The 23761-nt window shown below is 43.9% G+C and overlaps 2 protein-coding genes across 2 annotated transcripts in view; one reads left to right on the forward strand and one right to left on the reverse strand.

Annotated features, from left to right (window-relative positions):
- DDX31 (DEAD-box helicase 31) overlaps positions 1-10184 on the forward strand; it is a 99873-nt gene extending 89689 nt beyond the window's left edge. The window contains exon 20 of the mRNA XM_044663957.1: positions 9179-10184. Coding sequence (XP_044519892.1) covers positions 9179-9383 — 205 coding nt within the window. The 3' untranslated portion in view covers positions 9384-10184. The remainder of the gene's footprint in view (positions 1-9178) is intronic.
- A 5424-nt stretch (positions 10185-15608) lies between these two features.
- BARHL1 (BarH like homeobox 1) lies at positions 15609-23558 on the reverse strand. Its single transcript, XM_044661316.1, has 3 exons — positions 23093-23558; positions 18157-18379; positions 15609-15903 (listed from the first exon to the last, which is right to left on the reverse strand). The coding sequence occupies exons 1-3, from the start codon at positions 23556-23558 to the stop codon at positions 15609-15611; spliced, it is 984 nt and encodes a 327-aa protein (XP_044517251.1).
- Between the last annotated feature and the right edge of the window lie 203 nt (positions 23559-23761).

The raw sequence follows: 23761 nt of genomic DNA on the forward strand, positions 1-23761 counted from the left end.
AGCATTAATGAGGGGGCAGTTAGGTAGCTCAGTGGAGTGAGAGTCAGGCCTAGAGACAGGAGGTCCTAGGTTCAAACCCGGCCTCAGCCACTTCCCAGCTGTGTGACCCTGGGCAAGTCACTTGACCCCCATTGCCCACCCTTACCAATCTTCCACCTATGAGACAATACACCGAAGTACAAGGGTTTTTAAAAAAAAAGGGTAGTAAAAAAAGAAGCATTAATGAAAAACAGTTTTTTTTAATATGTAAAGTATTTAAATATGTAAAGTATTTATATAAATATAGTATTCTCCATATCCAGAAAGGCCAGAAAAAAAGACGTTTTGGTTGGATATGGGGATATAAACCTCTTGAATTTGGTTATAAACATCACCAAGTACTAGAATGGATTGTGAGTGAAGATTATAGAATCTATATTGCTGAAGTTTTTCATGACAGATGACAATCACCTTTGGATTATATAGCAATTGACTTACCTAAAGGCACAGAGCTAGCCCAATTAATTTCTCTAGCCTACTTTTGTTCTAGATTCTGTAAGCTAGAAGCAGATGAAGCTTGAATCTTATGATATGATTCTACTGCTTCTAATTAGGTTAAAATGCATTACAAGTCATTTAAGGCACAATAACAAGTACCTTTGAACCCATGTTAACATTAAGTTTGTTCTTGGAATGAATGCAGGACAAAGATCAGTGTCTAATAAGTGGAAGAGAAGATGATTTCAGTTCAATAAAAGGGAAAATTTCCTAACAGACCAGATCAACAATGGAATGGACAGAGTAGATAGTGAATTCTATGTCAAAGGAGAATAATCATTTACTTGTAGGGATATTGAAAAGGGATTCTTGATCAAGGGTGAGTTGGAATACATGATCTTTAAGGACTTTTCCAATTTTAAGATTCTAGCATGATAGAAGGGATCTCTAGATTAATCAATTCTACCTAGCTCAACATTTGAGAGATGAAGAAGCTTGTTATTTATATAGGCCTTAGCAATCTTCCCTTTGTCCACAAAGAATCAGCCAAAAGTTTTTGTATGAATTTCATTTTTTGATTGGTATTTAGGTTTGAAAACATTTTCATTGAGCAAATCCATGTTAAGTGTGTATTATGTACTAGTTGTTGAGTCACTTCTGACTTTTCATGACCTGGTGGATCATAGCTTGTCAATACTGTCCATAGGATTTTCTTGGTTCGCCATTTCCTCCTCCAATTTATTTTGTAGAGGGAGAAACTGAGGCAAACAAGGTTAAGTGACCTACCCAGGGTCACACAGCTAGTATGTGTCTGAGGCTAGATTTGAACTCATGTCTTCCCAGCACTCCTATCCACTGAGCCACCTAAGAGCCTCCATTAAGTACTGGTAGAAAGCAGGGGAGAAAGGAAATAAGCATTAATTAAGCTTTTATTGTGAGCCAAATACTGTGGTAAGCATTTTACAATTACAGCCTCATTTGATCAGATACTCATTGACATAAGACTGTCATACTCCTAATCTAGAACTGGCAATTCTTAATTACCATATTGCCACAGCCTCATCACCCACTTCTTCACTCATCCAAATTCAATGGCAATTTCTAAACATCTGTACATCTATGTAGTGCTGAGATAAACCTTAAAATGCATTGGAATCTGCTTAATGATAAAAATTAGAAAAGGATCCAATGTCTTAGACTGACAGTGACTTAAATGTTTACACAAATAGTTAATGGCGGTTTTTCTATTTCTCAGGTCTGTTATCTTGCCATTGTACTTCTTAATCCAAAGTTATTAGAGCTACTCTCCATCCACTTCTCCTGTAAATAATACTCGCTTTCATTCAATTAAACAAGTATTTCCTGGACACTTGCTACGTGCCTCGCACTGTGCTACTCCTTGAACCTGGTCTTAGAATTCATCTCTATTCCTTTGCAGCTATATGTGAACCTGTAAGAGAAAAGTCCATTTTTATGTCTGTCCTTGAGTCTGCAGGGTAGCCATCCAAGATTTATTAGTAGTATCTGATGTTTGTGCAGGCACACCAACGAAGTAGGGCCTCTTCTGAAGCACAGGACATTTTTCAGAAAAGCCAGGTTTTATTTAGTCCAAAAAATCTCCAAATTGACCAAAGAGGAAGCCTATTGGCATGCCAAGAATTTACCCCACTCTACATCCATGCCAAAATCGAACCCAAAGGTTGAAAGGCACCTAAGGTTAATCCCCTTCCTTCAATGACTATAAAGATCTGATAATATGATCCACTTCGGGAGGCTAAATTATCATCCCACACTGGCAGAATCTTTACCTGAACTACTTTGTTGCACCAGAGGGACCGCTTGTCAAATTCTCCCTGGAGTTGTTTGTTGCTCTTCCTGTCATCGGAGAGCCACCAGAATTCTTTTCAAATGCTGCTTCCTTTTCTTCTTCCCTAAGAGCTAGGGAGAGCAGAGAAATTTCTCAATCATTGCCATCCTATCTCAAGTCATTGCCACTTCTCCCCTGATCACACTTGAAACCAGGGTTTTTCCAGCCCGTTTTGGGGTGTATTTTCACTTGGAAATCCTTTGGGTCTATCTGTGGCCCTAGATGGTTTGTTTACAAGGTAGATCTTTCAGACTTGAGAGAATGCATTTTACCAGACTTCAGTAGACTTTGAAGCGTCCAAAGGGGTGTGCATGTTTGTGTGTGTGTTTAGTAAAGAGGAGACAGGGAAATTTTTAAAAACCAACCCAAAGGCATACCAAAATACAACTTGGCTCAATAAGAATCAATTAAAGCAGTTTTCTGTGTTTCCAGCCTCAGGTTTAGTCTGAAGTTCAAATTGTCAACAGATATTAAGCACCTTATATCTGCAGTTGTACTAAGTATGGGCAGAGCGAGAACGCTAAGTTTCTGTAAGATATGGTCTCTGCCCTCAGATAGGTTGTAGTCTAATAGGGGAATAAGACACAAACACAGATAATTAATATATACATGATATGGTAAGCTGATTGGAAAAATAAAAAATACTATATAAAGTCAGAAGTGGGAAAAGTATTACCTACTTATGGGGGAAGAAAAGTTACTATCTTTCTGGATCCCTTTATCATCTTGAGAAGCCACATGATACAGTGAATAAATACTGGACTTGGAATCATAATGACCTGGGTTCAAATCTTGCCTCTGATACTCATTAGTTGTGTGATGTGGACAAGTTACTTAACCTTCTGAATTTTGGTTTCATCCTTTGTAAATGGGAGTAATAATACTAATTGTTCTTGGGCCATAGGATTTTGTGAGGCAAAATATGGTAGTTTATACAAAATACTTTGCAAATTTTAAAGCACTTTGTATATGTTAGTTATTATTTTTGTTCAGTTTGCTTTAGTCATATCTGACTCCTTTTGATCCTATCTGGGATTTTCTTGACAAAGACAGTAGAGTGGTTTGCCATTTCCTTCTCCAGCTCATTTGACAGATGAGGAAACTGAGGTTCATGGGGCTAAGTGACTTGCCCGGGGATACCTAACTAGTAAAGTGTCTGAGGCCAGATTTGAACTCAGGAAGATTCTTCCTGAGTCCAAGTCTGGCTCTCTATCCACTGAGCCACCTAGATGTCCCATAGTTATTATTAGAGCCAGGTAGATTGATGTACAAATTGAGCTGAGGTTTTACTTTATCAAGAGAATGAATAACATCTGTCCTTCCTGATGAGTTCTGTTCAACCCAATAACTTTGGGTACATTTGCTCATCTTTCCCTCTAGTTAGGTAAACTAACTAGTTTTCTGGTAACTACAGGATTACTCTTTTGGTGACTAGAAGTCCAATGTAGTAGTGAAAATTTGGCAGAAACTGGGAAAACTATAGGTTGGCACTGGAGAAAAGTGAGACCTTAACTTGCCAGGGCATGTTTAAATTTAAGAATTTCCATTTTCCTCTCTGCCTTTTGCTTTGTGATTCAGGTCAAAGGTCTGCAGACCAGAAGAGAAGCCGAGAACTAGCCAAGTCATTAAATGAAAGCTCCATTTGGACTTTTTGAATGTTTTAAGAAAATAAAATCCAAATCCCCTTCAGAGCTTCTCTTTCCCAAAGGCAGAGAAACCAAAGCCATAGACTGAAAAACTGAACACCTGCTCACTCTGTGGAGCAGAAGGATCCTCAGAGTAGTGACCTGGCACATTTTTCTACTAGGTCTGTAGAGGAATTGGGATTTGCTCATGGTGGACTATGCCTTGGCTGGAAATAAAATTGTAAAATGCCTGGAAAATGTTTCAGTTGTCAACTTAAGTAGAGCAGGACCATCTCCAAGACATGATTTCTATAGCATCTCATTTTCTGCACTGCGGACTTGGGAATGTTAAACAAATACCCTTTGAGAACAGTTTTGTTTATCTTCTGTCAGTATTCGATGCCCCAGAACCCTATACAGCATATGCCCCTATTATTATTGATGAAAAGTAAGATAAATTTAAGTGATTTGCCCAAAATCACACAAGGGCCAGCTAGATGGCAGAGTAGTTAGAGCACCAGGCCTGGAGTCAGAAAGATTCATCTTTCTACGTTTAAATCTGCTCTCAGACACTTACTAGCTGGATGACCCTGGGTAAGTCACTTAACCTTGTTTGCTTCAGTTTCCTCATCTGCAAAATGATCTGAAGAAGGAAATGGCAAACCACTCCAATATCTTTGCCAAGGAAACCCCAAATAGGGTCACAGAGAGTCAAACAGGATTGAAATGACTGAACAATAAAAATCACACATACAGGGGCCGCTGGGTAGCTCAGTGGATTGAGAGTCAGGCCTAGAGACAGGAGGTCCTAGGTTCAAACCCGGCCTCAGCCACTTCCCAGCTGTGTGACCCTGGGCAAGTCACTTGACCCCCATTGCCCACCCTTACCACTCTTCCACCTACGAGCCAATACGCAGAAGTTAAGGGTTTAAAAAAAACATAAAAATAAAAATCATACATACAGTAAGTGGCAGCCAAAACTTGAACCCAGCTCCTCCGACTTCATTCCAGATCCCTTTCCACCACATCTGCATTGCTACTGAGACATCCTTCGGTGCTTCATCTTGGCATGGAGGTTGATAACAGATTCTCAAAGGCAATGTTGATGGTGTGTTAGCTCTGGCAGAACCTACTAAGCTGAAAAGATTTCAGATCCAGGCCCAATGTTAGACTGTTCACCTCTTATCCAAAGATCAGCTTAAGTAGATTCATAGAGCTTCATCGCTAGAGAGTAAGTAATGAAGTGATTAATTTTTTTTCAGCCATAGAACCTCGAAACTGTCTACAATGTATGGGGTATTGTGTTCTGCCTTCATGGCATTGTGCCCAAAGGTAAAATCACAGGTCCTTGAACTATTTATAGTTTATCTACATCCACTTGTATATGTGTGCTTGTCTCTGTGCATATACACACATATTATCTTTTTTAAAAACAGCTTAAATTATATTTTATTTTCAAGCAAAAATAAGCATTCTTTCTCTCTTCCTTCCTTCCCTTCCTCTCCTTGCATCTCCATTGAGAAAACAAGAGAAACAAAACCTCTGTTGCAAGCATGTATAGTCAAGCAAAAGAAAATTACTCATTGACCATGTCTAAAAGAAAAATTTGTTCAGGCTGTATTCTGCTTCCATTGCCTCTCTGTCAGGAGGGCATGTTTCATCAGAAGTCCTCAGGAATTGTGGTTGGTCCTTGTGTTGATCAGTTCTCAAGTTTTCTTAGAATAAAAGAATTTCTAGGGAAATATATCTATGTTTGTCTTTGTTTTGTTTTGTTTTTATAAATTCTTATCTTCTGTCTTAGAATTGATACTACATATCACTTCCAAGCAAAAGAACCTTAAGGGGCTAGGGGTACGTGACTCCCCCAAGGTCACACAGTGAAAAAGTATCTAAGACCACATTTGAACCCAGGGCCTCCCATCTCTAGGCCTGGTTCTCAATCCATTGAGAATCCCCTTATTTTGTTTTAATCAACTAACATCCACCGTCTTGCCTGCCTACCTACCTCAACAATCTCCCCCACCCTCGGAGAACACACCAAAACAAAACCCATCACACACAATCAAAACAAATCTCTATATTCATCTACATGCATAGTCTCAGCTCACCAAACACACACCCTTTTTTTTATTAATATTTGTGCCCAGGTAGATTAAAACCTATGGGCTCTTGGCTAAAATGGCAAGTGTGCCAGCCTACATGTCTTTGGCTGAAAGTTTTGGTGGTGACACAGCCTGTGCCATTTTTGTAGTCAATTAGTGTATCAATCAGCCAAGTAATATTCTATTTATTTATTTTGCTTTAGCAGTGGCAGGAGCGATCTTTGAAGTGCAGGAGCTTGTGCTGGGGAGGATATTTTGACTGATACTTTGCATATTTTGAAACCCAAGTTGTTACATTTAAAATTATACACATTGTGAACACCCAGCTTCAAACGAGGGGGAAGAAAAAGCATTCCTTCCTGTCAGAACCTTTTCACTCTGTCTGTCATATAACCCAACTAAAAATAAACTGCAGGCGCATAGAACTGGCAGCCATCAGTTTGGAACAAGTTAAGTTCTCTTAACTGCCGGGCCTGTCTCCTGCCTTTTCCAAATCACAAATCAACCCCCTTGCAACCTGGACCTCAATCAGATACAGAGAGGATACATGCACAGGGGCGATGCCGAATGAGAAAAACCAGCCTGGTGGAGTAGCAAAAGCACCAAACTAGAGGCGGGAAGATCTGGGTTTTAGTCCCGGCTCCAGCACTAATTTGCTGTGTTAACCTTTGGGTGACTCATTTGACCCCTGCAGGGATCCATTTGTTCATCCGTTAAAGGGGATTGATACTTGCTCTACCTACTTTGTAGGGTTGTTGTGATGGAAGGGAAAGGGAATGAGCATTTATATAGTGCCTACTATGTGCCAGGCAGTGTGCTCAGTGCTTTAGAAAAATAATCTCATTTGATCCTCAAATCCACCCTTTAAGGGTAGGTGCTGTTTATCGTCTCCCTTTTACAGTTGAAGAAACTAAATTAAATGTTAAGTGACTTGCCCAAGGTCACATACCTAGTAAGCATCTGAGACCAGATTTCAACTCTAGTCTCTATCCACCATGCCACTTATACTTGCCTTTGCACGCCTAAAACATAATATAAATATAAACTGTTGTCATCATAAAGTCCTTTCCTAATCCTTAAAAAAAAAAAAAAAAAAAAAAAAAAAAAAAAAGTCCATTATAGGAGATGCCAAGAATAACTCAGTCAGGAATTTAAATACTGGAAAGGGCCAGCTTTGGTTTGTCAAAGCATTTTACTATCCTTCATTGTCTCTAGGGTGGTAGATGTTTATTTAAAAAAAAAGCTTAAGATAAGGTTTTTGCAATAGACTTAAACCTTGGAGGCTATCTTCTTCATTTTATAGATGAGAAAACTGAGCCCAAGAGAGATGAAATGATTTGTCCAGTCACACAGGAAATATGTGTCCAAACTGGCATTTGAACCCAAATCCTCTGACTCCCAGCCAGTGTTTTTTCCACTATACTATGTCACCTTTTGTTTGGTTTGGCATTTTGGGTAGAGGGCAAGAGACAAGAAGCCCTGAGAACTAAGGGTAGCCATGTCACAGATTTGTAATCATCTCAAATGAAATGTTCTTCAGTAGTATCCACAGATCTCATCTCTACTGTCATGACAAAGTGAATAATAGAAGTTGTCACTTGAAGTTTTCCTCTCCCCATCTCTCTCTATTCCTGTCCTCCACAAATAACCTTAAAATTGCTTTTTCTTAACCATCCAGATAATTGGTTCTATCTTCATTCTGGCAGTAAAGACATGGCTTCTCAGACAACATAATTTGTGCCTCTGTACAAAAAAGGACTCCACTGGAACACAGATCAATATATCATAAATTTCGATATGCCATATTTTGAATTGAGTCCTTTGGAACATAACTACATACAGTAATAATCGGATATAACCTGGTTTTTATAACCATTTATAACTTATATTGTAAAACAGGTGTTAGCTGTCTCCTCTGATCCCTTTCTTATAAAGGATTTCCACTTTACTTATTTAGACTGTAAGTCCAAGCATTTGTCTGACATTGGCTTCATTCTAGACTGCAAAGGAAAAAAGCAAAAGCAGGGATAAGGGCATGGTCTTCCTAAAAATATACAATATTCCCTTAAAACCCAGGGAATTCTTGTAAAACCAGCGGGCACTAACTAGGTGCCAGTAATGGCATTTCCATCGTGCATGGTGTGTTTTTTAGTGGTCACCGCTGCTTTTGAAAACAAATTCGAAACCCATCCGTGTGTCTTAAGAAACATTAAATATTTCACTCTGCAGTTTATGTAATCATTTTCTCTCTGTTTGATTGAACTTCTACAAATTTCCCTCTCTGATCTCCTGATCAAATGGCAAGGCTACCGTCTTTTGAAAACAGTTACTGCAGTTCAGCAGCTGAAATTGATTTTAAACCTTTGGCATTTTTCAGTGCGGATTACTGCAGGAGAGAGACCTCCCTGCAGTACCCCAGGCTCCTATGCAGTGTTGGGAGGGCTGCAGTAGTGGCCAATATTTGAGGCGTAAACTAAGCTTCCCAAATGTACCCTGGGACTTGATTTTGAAGGGACCAAAAGATTAAAAAGCCCTCCCAACCTAGAGAAGAAATGCCTATTAACTAATCTACTCAGCCCTCTAGACCACGGAAAGGTCTGTTCGAAACACCAGTCAGCCGTCTTCACTGTCTCGGGAGAGCTGGAGTCCTCCTTATTGCTATCTGTGGATTGCTAGCAGTGAGGGACGATTATTTTTTAACTGAGTTGGGGTTAGTGTGGTTGCTATTAAAGTGTTTTTATTACTGAATGTTGTTGAGTTTTAGGGTGGGCTTTTTTTTTTCCCCTTTGGCAAACTGCTGTATCATACACCTCATTTGCCATCAGCCTGTGTTCCTTTTTTTCCATGAAAACAACAGAACAGAACAAAGCCTCACTTTTAAAAATGCCATGATATTTTGCCACCGTTATGAAAATCTGTCAGCGCCGTATCTAATCTTCTGGTACAGAGAATATCAAAACAAGCACAATTGAAGGGATTGTACTTCTGTTAATACAAAAATGTCAGTTTCGCAGCCTCAGAACCAGCCGCTTTCAGCCTACCTTGGAATGAAAAAAAATAATAATAAAGTTTCTTTTCTCCCCCTCCCCGCTTTTACTCTTTCCTAGGCCTGACCTTCATAAGAAGACCCAGAGTAAACACCGTCTTGCTGAAATCTTGCGTTCAGAATACTCAAGTGGGATGGAAGCTGGCGACGCCAAGGTCAAAAAGCAAAACAAACATGGAAAACCACGCACTGCAGAGCTGAGTTGGAGCTCCCAACCTTTGCTGTGGGGGGGGAAGAAAAGAAAATCTGGCTCTGGGAAACACTGAAAAAGCCCCAAAGACATACTGTATGGGGCAGTGAGACTTAGATATGACTTCTCAAAAACTGCCTCTGTAGATAGGACAGAGCCTCAAGATGGATCTTGGAAGCTCTGAATTGGCAAATGTCCAATTTTTGTCAAAGGAACCTTATAAAAAATAAGCATGTTCCTCTTTTCCTGCATGCCAAATTTCAAAACATTATCATTTCACTTACTCTTTCATGAGTGGAGAATAGATAGAATCCAAGGGAAGTAACCTCACAACAACAATTAGCTAATTAGTTGATATCTCTATTCATTCCATTGTCAGTGGAAGTTGATCAGGCCTTTAAGTGAGCAGTAGTAAAAAGAAAGTCAAAAGAACTCCATCCTGAGTCCCTGGACACGTTTGGATGTGCTAGCTCTTCAAAGCCTACACTGGCACCGGCTAGCCTCTGAAATGCATTAACCCTGCTGTCACATACCGGCATCTTAACAAAGTTTCACTATTTTATTTTTGTACTCTTTGGTGCCTTTGATCTCATTTGTAAAGCAGAGCTTGTGACATGAAGAGTAGCTGTGTGACCTTGGGCAAAGCAGATCCTTCTCTGGGCCTCAATTTCCCTATCCTTAAAGTAAAGGGGCAGGATTTGTTGATTTCTAAGGTCTGTTCCAGCTCTCAAAATATAATTCTGTGAAATGGGTGTATATAAGAAATTTTATTTATAAAAATTCCCTTCCCCAATGCACGAGACTGCAAATCATTTTGTAAAACTAATCAGAAATACAGTGTTATGGCATACCCTGAGCTTCCCTATTTTCTCTAAATATTCTGCTACAAATACAGTGTCTCTTTTCTAAACTCCTTGCATTATTCACTCTACTGTGTTCCTCAGAAAAGGCATCGTTTCAGGGCTAATTGATTTACTGTTGTCTATTTACCGTTTGCCTTTGAAGTCAAAAGGCACCAGTGCCGGGGTGTTTTTCTTCCCAGTAAAACCCACAGGGTTCCACCAGAGCCCTAGGTTTCTTTGTGCTGTGACCTGGGGCACAGCTTCCCCATTGGGTCTGGCTGTAGGGCTTGAGAAGAGTCCCTTTCTCCCCTTGAGGAGTATTGATTTCCCAATAAATGTAATATTTAGAGAGAGGAAATTCTAGAAAGGGTTAAAAATTTCAGCCGTTTCCTTCATGTTGAAGAGCTCTCGGCAGCAACTTGACTTGGGCATTTCCTGGCCGTCCTCCTCTGTGATTTCTAAGTGACCACGTCTAGATTTTCTGTGACAAAATTCCGAGATATTCCCAAGGAAATAGCAGCTTTGAATTCACTAACTGACCAGCAGAATAATGTAAGCTTTGAGAAGATTCACATTCACCAAGTGATAAAGGAGAAGGGTCTTCCCTTCCTGACAGTGGGCAATCAGATTCAAGGCAAATGTCATCTAGAATACCACAATAGAAATGACTCAGAATGTGAGAGGTAGAGTAGGAGCCTAGTAAAAACCGATGTTCTGCATGGTGAAAAATGTGACCTTCTGAGTCAGCCGTCACATACGAATTAATAGGGACCCTTGGTAAAATTTATAGCAATAATAATAATAATAATAACCCTGCAGCACATATCAAAATGACTTTGGGCAAAGCTGCCGCCTTCTTTTATTTTGATGCTTAATAGTTCAAATGATTTGGATGAGAAAAGAAGGGATCAAACTTTTTATAGACAAAACCCAGCTGTGTGGGAAATAGGATTAATGCCAGCGATTGGGGGTGATCAAAGGCAAAAACCTACATTTTTTTTCAAGGATTCATTCCGTTACAGGATGAATAATCATAAGGTTATTCCACATTCCTGGAGTTAAAAAATGCCATAACTATGCAGAAGATATGTGTGTATATCATCATATGTGTATATATACACCTTCAAGCTACAAACCGCAATTTACTTTGCTAATAATGGCCTAAATGTTTCATCTCACATTAAGATGGTGTGTAGGCATATTTCTGAGCAGAATCAATATCTTACCCCCCAGTTAATAAAGAAACAAGGATTTAGCAGATTTAAGGTTAATATTATCTAAGTTGAGATAACCTTAAAAATAAATCTTCTCTTATTATAGCTCATGAAAGATTATACATTTCAGGCATCAATTAGGCAAAGCCTTTGCCTAATTCCACTGTACATATTCTAATTTTGGGTGCATTTTTAATCATCTCTTTTCTCATTTCCCAAATTTGTCTCTATCATTCTCTGCTGTGCTCCCGTTTCTCATATTTAAAGACTCACAAAAGTTGGGCATTTAAGGAACTGTTACAACCTACAGTTCTTTTCCCTGGAGGATTGTATAGAATTCCTTTCCTGGTTCCCAAACATCTTCGTATTTGCAACCCCTAATGGTTGCAAATCTTCAGAAGGGACCCTCATTTCTCATGCAGCGAAGGGCAAAGAACCTTTGGCAAAATAGGTGCCTGTGTGTGATCTAATTAAGTCAGTGCTGATGTAATGCAAACATCGACTTCCATTCTTATAGAACCCAAGTTCAGACTAAACCTCAGCAAAAGAAAAATTTCTACAAAGCCCTGTGGGTTCCTTTGAATTTTTTTAGGAAGCTAATGGAATGGTAAAGGAGAGCCATTTAGTCAGGTGAGTGGAAAATGGCTAATATCCCAGCTTTCCAGGTTTTAGTTTCTTTACATTTAGTCAATGAAAATCACTAAGGTTCCAATGTTTATTTCTCAATGATAGAAAAATGAGACTTCCCTTCCCCCATCCACTAAAAAAAAGCCAAATGATATTTGGTTTCCAGTTGTTTTGGATATATTACATCATATTCCTTCTCCAAAGAGAGCCTTACTCCTTCTAGCAAAATTCCCTTTTAAGATCCTTGCCACTTGTCTGCTGTTACTGTTGGGATGTAGGGGAGGATTTAGGACTAGGCCATTTAAAGTCAATTTAACTGGTGACAGTTTGGAGCAACTTGAAAGTCCATTTGACTTTCCCCAAAAATGTCCACAGGAGCTTTTCTAGCATAGATTGTTTCTAGTAGAGGATTCAAACTTCCTTTAAACTTTGCATCTTCCCTGCGAGGGACTTCAAGGTGCCTGTGTCTCTGGGGGTGTCTGTGTGTGTTGTAAGGAGAGGACTGGGGAGAAGGTGGGCCTTTTCAGGAGCTTTCCTGTTTTCAAGGCCTGCTACAGAGGCTTCCTCAGCCACCTCCTCCCCTCTGACTGAAATCACCCAACACCAGGGTCCAGAACCAAGAAACCAAAGTGAATCTTTTAAATAGATGAAAGTAAAAGAAAACCTGCTTTACCATAAAGATGGTAAAGTTATTGCAGATGGGAACTAGCAGGACAATTTTAAATATTGTAATTATAAACTTGTCGGGAAGCCTTGTTCTTCATTAATGTAAGATATGAAATCGCCTCTAAGGTACAAGGACAATTAAATAGTTGAGAATATGTCTGTGATTTACACTGCTGCTGTGTAAATGTAAAGATGGTTGCTCTATTCTATCTCCTTCACTTTCACAAAATGAAAAGCACACCAGTGCAAGTTGTCCTTTGATAGATTTTTAATATGATTTTAAAGAGTTTTGTTTGGTCTCATTCTTATTCAATGAGATTAATTTAAAGCACTTATCCCCTGGGTTTAAGTCAATCCATGTAGGATTTGGACAGGGTTTGTTGCATGGGGGGGTTTTGTTTGCAGGAGGCTATGAGAGACTCCTTTCCCACTTCATTAACCCTGAGTTGGGGACAATCCCCCCCACCGCCCCCCACCACATCCAGAGCCGGGGATTTACCAACCCCCATTCACATGCAAAAGAAGCCCAATGCAAAGGGGCTGTCTTGACTTAATTAGCTGCTGTGCATTTTGCAAAATTATAATAATACCCTCACCATACTAGGGAAGAAAGAGGTGTGTGTGTATGTGTGCGTATGTTGGATAGAGTGGGGGGTAGGAAACAGTTGCAGACCAGGAGCTGGCTCTGGTTTTAATGAGGGTCTGTAGACTACAGTTTTCCCCCACCCCTCACTCCCCTCCAAAGCAGTTTTTCATCTCCCAGATCTTTCCTGTCAACAAAACTGGAAGGGTCTCTGGTTATTGTTCCACTGAAAGGCGATTCCCAGCCCTGGATGTTTCTCCTTTCTTAGAGGCTGCTGTCTTCCCCCACCCTTAGCATTTTGAGGGTCAGGGCGGCTGCAGGTTGAATGCTGGACAGTGGATGGGGAGAAGGAAGGGGGGTGGTCCACTGAGCACCTGCTACCTCCCCAGAGATGAGAATGATTTCCCCCTGAATGTGGGCACAGCCTGGAGTCTGGCTCAGGGTTTAAATCCAGCCCCCTTGGGATCCTGGCGTTAGGGTGAGGCAGAAGCTAGTGGGGAGGGCCGGAAAGCATTGACGCCCCTCCCTTTTAGCCCAAACCCGATCCCAAGGGCAAATGGAGAGTGGGAAGGGAGCCGGGTCGGTGGAGCATTGCGAAGGTGCGTCAGGTTTAGTGGAAGCGAGTTGGAGATCTAGCTATGAATTCCCGCAGGCAGCTGGAAGACACTAGACTGAGGCAGGGCTAGGAATATAGCTCAGCCTTCTCGGTCCCCGGGCCCAGCGCGGCTCCACCCGGGGGCTGCCAAGTTAGACCAGGACTCGGAGGGGAATGACCCGGGCGGGGAGGGGTTGATAGTGGGCAACGGGTGCTGGGGTGGGGGTGGGGTGGGGAGAGTGGGCTCCGCCTCGGCGCCCATCTGTCGTTCCCCGCACCCGTCGGGTCCCGGTCACCAGCTGCCGGCGCATGGTCCGGGACAGATGAGCTCACTTAGGGAGGGCGGATAGCAGCCCAGCCCGCTGCAGAGCGAGCGCCCGGACAGTGACCCCCTTCTCCACAAGTCGCCCTGCACCCCTCCCTCCGCCCAGCCTTGGTCCCCTGGAAATCTACTTCTTGGGACGAGGGCCCCAAGTACCGACTATAGCAGGAAGGGAAAGCAATCCAGGACTAACGAGGGTAGGGAGCTGTATGGGGAAGAAATCAGGTGAATGGATCGAAGGAGAAGGGAGAAAGAAAAGGAGGACGGAGAAAGAGAAAGGGCCAAGAAAATTGAGAAATGGGAATCGGATGAAAAAAAAAGGAAATGGAGGAAATGCTTTTGTAGGTTGGGAGGCCAACCTGTAAAGAGCCGGCGAGCAAAGGGTTGGAGAAGCAGAATACTAGGCGAAGAGGAGGACAGCGTGCACATGAGCAGGCTGGTGCATTTGTAAGAAGTTTATTTCCACATTTAAAAAAGAGAGAGAGAGCGCGAGCCCAAGGGACCTGGCTGGCCCAGGGGCCCGGGCTGCAGGTTGGAGGCTGCAGAAGCAAGTCTTCTTGCCCCTTCCTGCCACGCCCGGGAACGGGGAGGCGCAGGCTACAGACTCACAAATTCACGGACACGGTCACGGGCTCATGGGTCACGAATAAATAACTTCATATACATTTTACACGCGGTATATACAGCTCGGCCCGGCCCGGTCAGTCTCTCCTCTGGGCCTGGCCGGGACTCCTGATGGGGGAAAGGGAGAAGAGAGGGAAGGAGGGGGCGGGGGACTTCACTGTACAAGCAGCAGTCCGCATTTTCCTCCCTGCCCTCCCCACTCTGCGGGGTGCGGGAAGGGAGGGGCAAATATACAGCAGGAGACCTGGAGCAAAGGGAATGGGTCAGAGCAAGCAGCTCAGGGTTCCTTCATCCACCCACCCAAGCTGGGAGAAAGGCAGGGGGAGAAGGCGCCTTATGGGTCAAATTCCCCGGAGATTTAGGAGCACATTGGGAGAGGGCAGAATGAGGGGGACGAGATGGGGGGGGGGGGAGGCGCGGCAGGAGAAATGTGTGCACAGAGCCAGATACAACCCGGCTAGGGCACACTAACCCCAATCTTCAGCTGGTTTGAGTGAAGCAGGGCGGCTGAGAGAGTTGGGGACGGAGTGGGAATCAGCCACTGGCCATCTCTTGGAGTATTGACCCTTGGCCCTTTGTGGGGAGCTGTTCTGAAGCGATGAGGGGATTGGGACAGTTTATGCTCTTGGCAGGGAGGATTTTCAACACTCACACCTCCAAGATAGGGCTCTGGGTGAAGGCTGTCTCCCCTCCGAGCGCGCAGCAAAATCTGTTCTCCCTTGCCTCCTCACTCTACGTATCAAAGAACTGGGGTGAGAGTTGGGGCTGCGAGGCCCGCGCGGAGAGGGAGGACTAGCGCCCGGGGTGGCTAAAGCTGGGGACTGAGGCTCACCGGGGCTGTGCCGCTCGCGGGAGAACGCCCGCGAGTGGGGGCAGAGGCGGGGGCGGCTCGCTGGCTCCCTGGAGTCCGTGGATAAGGATGCGGGGCACCAGAGGTCTCTGCAGAGCGGGTGGAGGAGCGCTGGGGCCCCGGTACAAATAGAGGGCTGCGCCAGGGTCCAGATTGGAAACCAGACTCTGCGGATAGAAATAAGGCGACGGGAACATCCGTTGCAGCGCTGAGTAATTGCCTGCTTCTGCCAGCAGCTCCAAACCCACAGCCGTCTGCCGCTTCCATTTGGTTCTGGGGATGGAAACAGAGACAGCGTCGGATAAGGGAAATAGGCGCCTAGACGCCAAATCTTCAATCCTGCTCAAACAACCCCAACTATCCCGGTCCAAATTAGGAGCTGACGGTGGAGATGGATAGGGATATAGACCCAACGAGTTCAATCGAACTCTCATTAGGAGAGGAGCTGGACTAGGGGAGCAGAAGAGGTGCTGACCAAGAGAACGAAAGAGAAAGAAGCAATAAAAAGGTAGATGAGAGAATAGAGGACAGGGAAAGGTCAGGAAAGGAAGAAGAATTCGGGAAAAGACAGAGGGAGAACAAGAGGGAGAGAGCAGAGGGCGTCAGTCAATGGACTTGCTCCTAAACAGCAGAGCAGACATATTTACAAGAATGATGATAATGATGATGGCAATGGTGATGATGCAAATAATCATAGACCCAAATGAACAAAAGCAAAACTAATTCCCAGGAGCCTCCTGCTTCAGCTTAATGTCATCCTCCGGGACCCACAGTTACTTTAGAGAGAGGGGTCATGAGGGATGAAGAACACGGCAGCTCAGTGGCCTGGTTTCCAAGTCTCTCTAAATTAGGGTTTTGGAGTGTCCATCCTGGTCTGCCACCTCTGTGACCAAGGTGAGGCAGGCTGGAGAAGGGGACAAGAGACAGGAGCCAAGAATCTTCACCTTCAACCAGAAACCAACAATCCTGGGGAGTAAGAGGTTTGGGGCAGATTTGGGACCAAAGATTTGGGAGCCAAAGAGTTAGAAGCTCGGAATTGACCAGGGGAACTCATTGCCTACTTGTCCATCAGTCCTCCCAGGGAAGTAGAAGTAGATGGAGGTAGGGAATGAGAATCTGCTAGCCCCAAGTCTCCTAACAAAGGCAAGGATTTCTTGAGCCCTGAAAATCTGACCAGGCATCGAATTTGAGTTTGGGGACTGTGAGTTGGGGGGCCCTCTGTGACACAAAGCTGAGCCCGAGGGTCACAGCACCATCCCTCGATCTATCTGTTTGCGGTCCCGAGGTCTGGGGCTCTAGTAGCACCAACCCAATTTCTCCCTCTGAATTATTCATCATCATCATAATTGTGTAATTACTGTAACTGCCCTTAATTATTGATGCCTGGAGCAGTAATCGGTATTTATTATTAATAGGTCGATGTGTTATTCGGCTTGTTTAAGGAAAGCGCTTTTCGGCTGAGACTGAGGGTGACACTGGGAATGTCTTCAACTCTTAGGTCATCTGTAACTCTGACCCCACCCCTGTACAGATTTGTTTTTGCACCTTTTCCTCAGGATCTGTGTGTGTGTGTGTGCATGTGTGTGTGATTAAAATATATAATTAACCCTCCCTGTGTGGTTGGTGGGTACCCAAGGACAGTGCTGAATTCTCCTCTGGGAAAACAGATGTAGCCAGGTAGTACATTTTCTACCGGGTGCACAACTGGAAGCTAGGATATGAGCCCAGGCCTTAGAAATCAGACCAGATTTTCACTCCATCTCTTCCTAGATCCTTTAGATGACCAATTTCCAACAGACACACCTCTGTTCCCCGTGTTGCTCTCAGTCTTGATTCCTGTTCTGACCTTTGCTTCTCTCTTCCCTCTAATCTGGGTTTACCTCAATCCTGCTCTCTCTATCCCTAGTATACCACTGGGGATGGGCAGCTCACTCATTTTCACCCCAGGATCAGGAACAACACTGAAAACTCTAATTCTCCTGTGACGTAGGAAGAGGTGCTGGTGCCTTGGCACAGCAGAAGTGGTTGCTGAGTGCTATCTAAAGAGACTGAGGATCAGATTGAGAGTGAAGAGAATAGAAAGAGAAGTAGATGGGGTTGGGAGGAGAGCATGATGGTATGGCTGGTCTGGTCACCTATTTTGTATTGTGTGTGGCATGTGTTACCTGTCTTTGGAGTGTTGGTACAACTCTTCTATTGTGTTTAATCAGTTTGGGGGGGGGGGCGCTGTCTGGTCTCTAAGACCTCAGTTTCTCAATTCAGGTCCTGGCTGTTTGGCATAATAGTCATAGAATCATAGATCTAAAGTTAGAAGTATAGAGTCCGTGTGTTTGCGTGGTTTTCCGGGTCTGCATATAATGTATGGATACTGAGGCTATAGGGTGTAAGTTTGGTCTCTGGGTTGAAGAGAGGATTGATGAGGGGTGGATTGTAGTCAAGTAGTGACTTTCAGAGCCGCCTCCCCAAGCCCAGGCCCTGGAAGTCTTCTGTCCAATGCCCCTTTGGGAGCCTCCCAGGTCACCTCACCTGCGATTCTGGTACCAGGTCTTGACCTGCGTGTCAGTGAGGTTGAGCGAAGCGGCCAGCTCCATGCGATCCTGCACGCTCAAGTATTTCTGCCGCTCGAAGCTGCGCTCCAGCTGCGCCAACTGATGGTCCGTAAAGGCAGTGCGAGCTTTACGTGGCTTCTTCAGGCGCACGGGAGGACTGTCCCGGGAGCTGGAGATTTCTCGGTCTCCTTCTTCTTTCACTGAGGAAGACAATCGGGGAGGTTAAGACAAGATCTACAAGTTCTGACAATTAGCTACTCAGCTTCTCGTCCCTTTTGTGGACTCACTTTCACCCAATTTGCGCGCAAAACTAGCCCCGAATAAGCAATCCAAACCCCGCTGCCCAGCTGCCTTCCTGCTGTTTGGGATCATTTCAGAAGTTGTTGATTTGTTTTCAAATGCAACTTCAATTGCTTGTTTTCCTTTAAGAAATCCAGAGCCAGTCTGGATTGATTCCTTACTGCATTCGGGTTTCCAAAACAAAGGTAGAAAAAGACGAAAGAAAAAGGAACAAAATCTTGGGGGAAAGTTCTTCACAACTTTTTGCTTTCGGCGACCTCAATGTCCTTCCTTTCCTTCCATTGACCTGCGGAGCGTGTCTATGTGTGTGAATGGAAGGGAGAGGGCAGTCTCTAGAGCATGATCCCTCCACTCCATCCCCCTGTGCCTCCAGCTCGGAGTGGGGATGGGGGCAAATTAGGCAAAGGACAAGACCTCAAGTAGGGAGAGTGAAGGAAAAAAAACCGAACCCTGAAATAAAGCAGATGTGCTTGTGAACTCACAACCCGAATGTTCTCTTTCCAGCCAAGCCTCGGGACCCGCAAGATCGGCTGTGCCTCAAAGGGTCAGAGAAGCGCAACATTCTCCCTCCTTCCCACCCCCATGGGGAAAAGGATCACAAGATCATAGGATCATCTGCATAAAGGGCCCTGTGATGCCAAATTAAATGGAGAATCAGAAAACTGGGCCGAATCCTCAAGGACGAATTTTTCCTAATTCTGTGTAAGATCATATCCTGCTCAGAACTCCATACCCTACAGCAACATACCCAGAGGTCTCTGTATTTGTCAGTCACATATTACACCACACGCAAATGATATATTGAAAAATATTATTATGTACTCTGAGGTTTGAGCTAAGAAAAATAGACAGCCTATCAAAGGGGAGATGAATGATTATCTACAATATATTTTTACTTTGCTGCACACAAATGCACATTTTAGGAATGTGTATATATCATAGCTGGAAAAGACCTTAGAGACCATCTAGTCTACCCCCCTTGTTCTACAGATAAGGAAACTGAGGTTGGACACGAATAAGTAAGTATTTGTATTATTTGGATATATGTACATATGTAGTTTAGAAATATTTGGCTACAAATGAGCACTCATTTATACATAAATGTGTGTATGTTTAAATGTTATGTACTATACAAATATATTGTATATAAACATATAACATGTATATTACATGTGTATGTAAAATATCCCAGAAACAGTGATATTTATGGCATTAGTAAGCATATCGATATAAAAATATGGTTTATGGGAATGTCTATGATATAGTACCCACAAACACCCATCTCTTTCCTGTCTTACTCAAGTGTGCTGGCTTTCAGACATTTCATTGCTTTACAAGAGGGATGTTCTACAGTCACGCTAAAACTGAATAGTCTGTGTTCTCTCTCTCTCTCTCTCTTTCTTTCTCCTCTTCATCCCCTCTCTCTTCCTTTGTCTCTCATTGCCTCTCTCCTTCTCCCCTAAAGCGATTAAGTAACCAAAACGGTTCCTTTCCATAAATTGACGGGGAAGGTAGAGGAACAACATCCCTGTGTTCAGTCCTTTACGCTGAATTTCATTGTGATCTGCTTTAGTGGTGACAGGACTTGAGCCGAATAAGAGTTGATTTCTCTCTGTAGGGAACAATAATCCGGTTAATTGAGCCGCTAGGGAGAGAAACTCCTCAACTGGAAAGGCAGTGGCTTCCAGCCCAGGAGAGAGCGCGGCTCAGCTCGGACCTGAGGAAAGAGAACGCTGGGGAAAGCTAGATGAGTTCCTGGGAATGAGAGGCTGGGAGCTGCTGAGAAAAATCAGGAAGAAAGAGGACACGTACTTTAAGGTATCTTATTTGAGAGAAGGAAATGAAGAGCTGAGGCAATTTTCTGGATACTTTTAGTCCCAAGCTTAATATTCCGGAGGAAGCGGGTGATTTCCACTTGATCCAGATTGGCTGTCAAATCATACGGCTGGTTGCTTCAGTTCTCCAGTGAGGTCCTCTCCTAGAGGTTAGTCGAGTATGTGTGTAGTGTTAGGAGGAAAAGGCGGCTAAAGTTTATGGGGGCAGTTCTCAAGTCTTCCTGCCTGCTTGATGACTTGCAGTCAGACTTGGGAAGCATGGTAGTTGGCTGTGTAAAGGGACTCAAACTGCAGAAAGTATTCTCAAATTAGTCAAATTCCCTTTCCTATGTCATTTCCAAGGAATGTATACCAAGGCAAAGCAGCCTAGCCTGACCTGGAGCTGGCCTATTGTTTGGAAGCTGGGAGCTGAGGAAGTCCCAGCCAAAGAGGCGCTGTATTTGTCTCTACAGCTGGATCACATAGCTTTTCCCAGTAGTTTCACACAAATATCCATACCTTCAAGATCTATTTCCTCTCCTTTAAAAATTGCACTTAGTTACACAGAAAGGGGGACTTATTTGTAAGGGGAAACCTCTGGAACCTCGAAATGTTTTCCTGCCGGCTGGACTACAAAGGAAATTCCCTTTTAGGGTATAAAAGAATTCTGTCCCCTTCTTAGACTGGGACATGCATTTTATATTTTATATTTCTTTTGGTCTGTCCTTCGTCCATCTCCAGAACCAGAAACTCTCTTCATTAGATACAAACGGCCCTTGCAGCTGAGCTGGGGTCACCGATAGTTCCCTGTTTCTTTTGGTGTTTCAGTCCCCAGCATTCTTTAACTGAGCCTTCAATTTTCTCCTGGACTGTACTCATAAGTAATTTTTAATTGAGTATGCATATATTATATATTTTATATCTGGAATAAGCACAACTTCATCACTCCAATTAAAGAGAGTGATAATGACATGACATGGATATTATAATTTTCAGAATCAATTCTCATCTAAATTTGGCAAGGGTGCTAAAAAAGGAATAAGATTAGCTAGATAATACTTCATAGTTTAACTCTCTCTTTCACACACACACACACAGAGAGAGAGAGAGAGAGAGAGAGAGAGAGAGAGAGAGAGAGAGAGAGAGAGAGAACAGGGGGTTTTGTCCTCACTCTGAAGTCTGTAGTTGGCTATAAACATCTGCATTCAGGTCAGGCCCCTTTCTCTAAGGCCAGTTCCTTGGCAAGAGTAGAGCTGGGCATAGTACAAACATGAAAGCTTTTCCCGCTTGTTACTCACATTCCTTGAGATCCCTGCTTAGTAGCTCTTGCTCAACTTTCTTTCTTTGCTCCTCTAAACCCCAGTTTACACATCCCAGCCCCAGAGGAACTGCTTGGTGGTTCTTCCTTGGGAAGGAACTTGGGAAAGGGTAGATTGGAGAGTTTATCTTGATAGAGGGTTCTATACCATATAACATGATTCCTTAAAAAACAAACTAGTTCTTCTCTCCCAAAGCCCTGGGTCCAAGGGTGGACACATCTTTATGGATTTGTAAGCCTTTAGGAGAGATTGAGGATAGGAGCATAGACATATGGACTCCAGGGAAAATAAAGGGAACTTTATAAGGAAATTCCATCCTGAAGAAAGGGATACTGAAATTGATTCTGAAGTGAAATGGGAGCTCCCTGCCGCCCACACTTTCAGCACAGTTACCAGCGGGAAAGGAACACAGATCCTTCTCCGTTGTAGGCTCCTGAGGCTTCTTTTGCCGTTTTTCCAGGGTTTTGTAGAAAGAAATTAGTGTTTCTTGCAGAAGCCCAGGTAGTTGAAAGGTAATGAAGATGAGGAGGGGAAACCATCATAAGGAACTTTCCCTTATTCCTTTCTCCCTGCTCTTACTCTTATTTTCCTTCCCACTCAGCTCCCGGTGAGATAAAAAGAAAGAATAAATTAATCGACATAAGAACGAAAGTTAGGAGACAGGCTCAGGAAGAAGCATGGAAGAGAGGTGAGATGGTTAGAGAAGAGCTGAAAAACCATGTTTCTCCAAGGCTCCTGAATTCAATGTTCAGGTCCATTTATAATCAAATTCATTTTAAGAAAAGAAAAAAAAAGGTACCGAATTCTCTTAGGATTTCACCTCTTCTGGGCCTCTGGTGCCTACCCCAGAATCAAGGTACCCCTTAACCAAACCACCCTGCTACTGATACATTTCTTTGAACTTGGTGTTTCAGTTAGAGTCCCTCTGTCCCCTAAAGGGATGGGACAAGTAGAGCAACTAAAAGCCTAATCTTTAATGGAAATGTAGTATGTCCGAGAAGCCGTGGCCTTACCTGGTCTCAGTGGAAATTCTGGCGTGGACACATAGCCTACAGAAACTGCTTTCTAGTTTCATATAGGATATTTATATCAAATTCGTAGGTCAACGGACTTTCTCGACTAGGACGTTTTTTTTTGTTGTTGTTTTTTTTTTTTTTGAGTCCTGGGAAGGGACCCAAAAACTGTCCCACTGGGTCAAATGTCTCAGGAGGAGTATTCCCGACTATTTCATAAGTTTGCCTCCTGCCCCGCTAAGAGCTTAATCTGATTCCGTTCCCTACTTTTCATTTCCCCACAACTGGATTTTCTCGGTGGGAAAAACGGCTTCAAAAAGATGCCACTCTGTTGATCAAGTGTTTAGGCTCCTCTTTTAGGGAAATTGGAAAGGGCGCCCAGCTTGAGAACGGTTGTTTACAGGACTTTTGTGACTCCAGTTCCCTCCTCCCCCGTATTTTAACCTTCTCACCTCCATACTTCTTACCTTTATACTCCGAGTCAGAAGAAGAGTTGCTGCCGCCTTTGTCCAGTTTGTCTCTAAAGTCCTCTCCAGGCTTGGCCGAGAGGCGGCCCCCAGGCTCCTGGGCTGCCGGCTGCCCGTTGCTGGAGTAGGGTGCGCAGGCGGCCAATGGTTTGCAGTCGGCAAGTATGTCCCTGATCAAGAAGGAGGAGGTCACCGAGCGGGATTGGGACGGAGCTGACAGCTGCCCGGGCTGCAGGTGGGAATCTAAACCCTGGCCAGACCCTCCGCCCGGCCGTGGTGCTCCTGTCTCCAGACAGTCCCTTCTTGGCGAGGCAGGAGATGAGCATCCGCTGCTGCCTTCGGATCGGGGGCTCAGCTCCAGGGGTGAGCGGCAGTCCCCGATCAGGGGGTCCCCCTTGGGAAGGGCGGGGCTGCCTGCTCTGTGAGAGAGGATGGAGTCGATCCCAAATCCATTGGAGCCTTCCATAGCCAAGCCGCTTCCTTTCCTCCCCAGAACCTCCCCACCCACCCACCAACCCCAGCAGCCACCGCCCCTGCCCCTAGCTGAGGGCTGGCATGGGGCAGGCGGGCAGGGAGCTGGCGGGCACCTTGGACCGAGTTCAGCCTTGGGGGAGCCGGGGAGCTCTGGGCAAAACGCCTTTGCGCATTAGATCCACAAGGGCTCAGCGC

This window comes from Gracilinanus agilis, chromosome 2, assembly GCF_016433145.1.
Source record: "Gracilinanus agilis isolate LMUSP501 chromosome 2, AgileGrace, whole genome shotgun sequence".
NCBI classification, from domain to species: domain Eukaryota; kingdom Metazoa; phylum Chordata; class Mammalia; order Didelphimorphia; family Didelphidae; genus Gracilinanus; species Gracilinanus agilis.

Bases quoted from the DNA above. Each gene is read 5' to 3' on its own strand.
- BARHL1 (XM_044661316.1), bottom strand. From the start codon at position 23,558: ATGGAAGGCTCCAATGGATTTGGGATCGACTCCATCCTCTCTCACAGA. The intron at 18,380-23,092 runs GTAAGAAGTATG...TGTCTTCCTCAG, and splicing joins TTCTGACTCGGAGTATAAAG to TGAAAGAAGAAGGAGACCGA. The intron at 15,904-18,156 runs GTGAGGTGACCT...TTCCATCCCCAG, and splicing joins ACCTGGTACCAGAATCGCAG to AACCAAATGGAAGCGGCAGA.